Raw genomic sequence first — 2,552 nt, 5'->3', positions numbered from 1 at the left:
AGAAAAAAAAAAACTCTTTTATTAATCAGCACTGTTTATTTACATAGGGCCAATTCGCAGGTCACTTCAGCAGCACAATCATTTCCAGCAGATTAGATAAAGGTTTTCTGTTTCAGGAAACCCAGCTGACTGCATCAAGTCATTGACTTTCTAGATTCACTCCTCCTTAAAGGTTTCCTGTTTCCACTAATCTTGAAATGCCTGATGTTTTGGTCGCTTTGGATGGGGCAAGCAGTTATTAGATTTACAGTAGGGGCAACACGTTTTCCACCTTAGGTGGAGCTAAATTAGTAGTTGCATTTTGAATCAACTTAGGTTATCATTGATATTACATTAATCTAAAAGTTGGACTTATTGGAGAAGATGTTGTGGGTGAGATTTTATTGCATCAATACAGGGTTTTGGATTAAATTAAGCCCATTTTTATACATATTGGAACAACAAATAAAGGTGTAAATATGAGAGATGGATACCTTGTTATAGACATTAAACCACTCGGGGTGATGGTCCATCTTTTCAGCCTGTAAAGCCACTCTGGACATGAAACCAAAAGCCTGAAGGAAGGAGAGGGACCGTCATGCAGTCACGCTCAAATGACGAACATTTATCGAATGGAATTATCTTTGATGCAAGAACCTGATTGAAGTCTTTGAAAATGAACTCTTTGTAGATGGCATCCCGGCCCACAACCTCCACCCACTGGGCGTTTCGTAGCAGGGGGAGTAGGTGGGCCCTCTCCTCTTCACTCAGAGTCTGGATCTTACCAGCCTGTGGGGACAGTGGAGAGCAGATTTACTGAGGGGCAGCTTCGCAAACACAAACACCGATTGGCTGCACGTGCATCCATCTGGAAACAATGAGACGCAGCATTCCTGCTTTAAAAAAAAAAAAAAAGAGCTGGTTCAAATGTTTTCTGTTGGGTGGGGGGTGCATGTCATCCTGCTTCAAATTTAAACTGCTGATCCAAAGTCACATGAATTCTTTGTTCTTACATTTGCTTTGTGCTGAACCAAACATGAATAAATGTAAAGGCCTCATTCGGCACAACAAACAGACATCTCTGCCTCAGCCTGAAACAGAGCAGTGACATCAACAGGTATCATAGCAACAGTATAATCTGCTCAGACAGTGACATTATGAGCAGATCACAAACAATCCCTCCTGTGTTAAAGGTCCACATGCAAGTCAGACACACAGGAAAACCTTACATTTTACCCACATAGAAATAAGCAGTCCAGTATAAAAGAATAAGCAACATAAAGGTGAGTTGATTCAAACAGGTGAGTGAGAACTCAACACAAGCAGCAGCTTCTGTTTACTCACCATGTTTCAGGAAGGCTCTCATGCACAGAGGACATTCACCTCCTGCTCCCACTTCCACAGAGGCAGATCTGCTGTGGGAGACACAGAGAGGTCCATCTGAAACACCCACTGGGAGGGTAGGGGGGCTGATCCTGATTAGCCGCCTCTGCTGAAGCCTGAGCAGAATTCCTCCCAGCTGACAGTCTACTCAACCACATGTCAACAGGAGGTTAATCATAAACAGTCATATGCTGCACAAGGCAGGCCGAGGCCAGCTATTGGTGGAGATTTAAAACCCAGATAAAACATTAATGTTTGCTCTGTGATGACTGGAGGGGAAACACTGCACTTCCTGGACTTACTTTCAAATCAGTCAGTCTGCGTTAATAATCGATACATGAAAATACACTAAAAACACACAGTGTCCCAAGGTAATAATGATATGCTAAAAATTTTTTTTTTAAAAGAAACTAAACAGGAAATATTTATTAAGAAAAAAGCAAGTGTAATTTTTTATTGTTTAAAATATGTTTTACTATATACGGAGCCCCCTAGGGGACATGGGGAATTTTCTTTTGCTTTTGCGTTCCCTCGCAAAAGTACGGAGCCCCTAAAGGGACATGGAGGGGGAAAAAAGATCTTTTGCGAGATCCCGCAATACTTTTGCAAGATCTCACAAAAGTATTGCGGGATCTCGCAAAAGTTTATTTTTGCGAGATCTCGCAATACTTTTGCGGGATCTCGCAAAAGTTTATTTTTTCCCTCCATGTCCCTTTAAGGGCTCCGCACAAAAGTATTGCGGGATCTCGCAAAAGTTTATTTTTTGCGAGATCTCGCAAAAGTTTATTTTTTCCCTCCATGTCCCTTTAAGGGCTCCGTACAAAAGTATTGCGTTACCTCGCAAAATTTTGCGTTACCTCGCAAAACTACGGAGCCAATAAAGGGACATGGAGGGAAAAAAAAAAAAACTTTTGTGAGATCTACACCAAGGGGCTCTTGGTGATCGCACTACAACAGCTGGTTTGGAAAAATACACCTTTACTTATTTTTATTTTTTTTTATTTTTTGTTATTATTAAGCATTAATATCATCCTATTTTATCTGCCTAGCATCTCTGTGTACTTTATTCAGAAAAAGTTATAAAAAGGTGTATTTTTCCAAACCAGCTGTTGTAGTGCGATCACCAAGAGCCCCTTGGTGTGTGTGGTGATTTTGGAGTCTCTGCACTTCATGGCAGTGGAGTTATTGAT

The 2,552-nt window shown here is 41.1% G+C and overlaps 1 protein-coding gene across 1 annotated transcript in view; it reads right to left on the bottom strand.

Annotated features, from left to right (window-relative positions):
• The window catches only part of pcbd1 (pterin-4 alpha-carbinolamine dehydratase/dimerization cofactor of hepatocyte nuclear factor 1 alpha), a 4,888-nt gene extending 3,432 nt beyond the window's left edge, over nucleotides 1-1,456 (bottom strand). The window contains exons 1-3 of the mRNA XM_015380338.1: nucleotides 1,324-1,456; nucleotides 637-768; nucleotides 474-554 (exon numbers count right to left, since the gene is read on the bottom strand). Coding sequence (XP_015235824.1) covers nucleotides 474-554; nucleotides 637-768; nucleotides 1,324-1,326 — 216 coding nt within the window. The 5' untranslated portion in view covers nucleotides 1,327-1,456. The remainder of the gene's footprint in view (nucleotides 1-473; nucleotides 555-636; nucleotides 769-1,323) is intronic.
• Nucleotides 1,457-2,552: the final 1,096 nt, after the last annotated feature.

The sequence above is a fragment of the Cyprinodon variegatus genome, unplaced genomic scaffold (genome assembly GCF_000732505.1).
Source record: "Cyprinodon variegatus isolate N-32 unplaced genomic scaffold, C_variegatus-1.0 Scaffold11, whole genome shotgun sequence".
Lineage (NCBI taxonomy): Eukaryota > Metazoa > Chordata > Actinopteri > Cyprinodontiformes > Cyprinodontidae > Cyprinodon > Cyprinodon variegatus.
The sequence above is the reverse complement of the archived record's forward strand: the minus strand, read 5'-3'. Positions and strand labels throughout refer to the sequence as shown.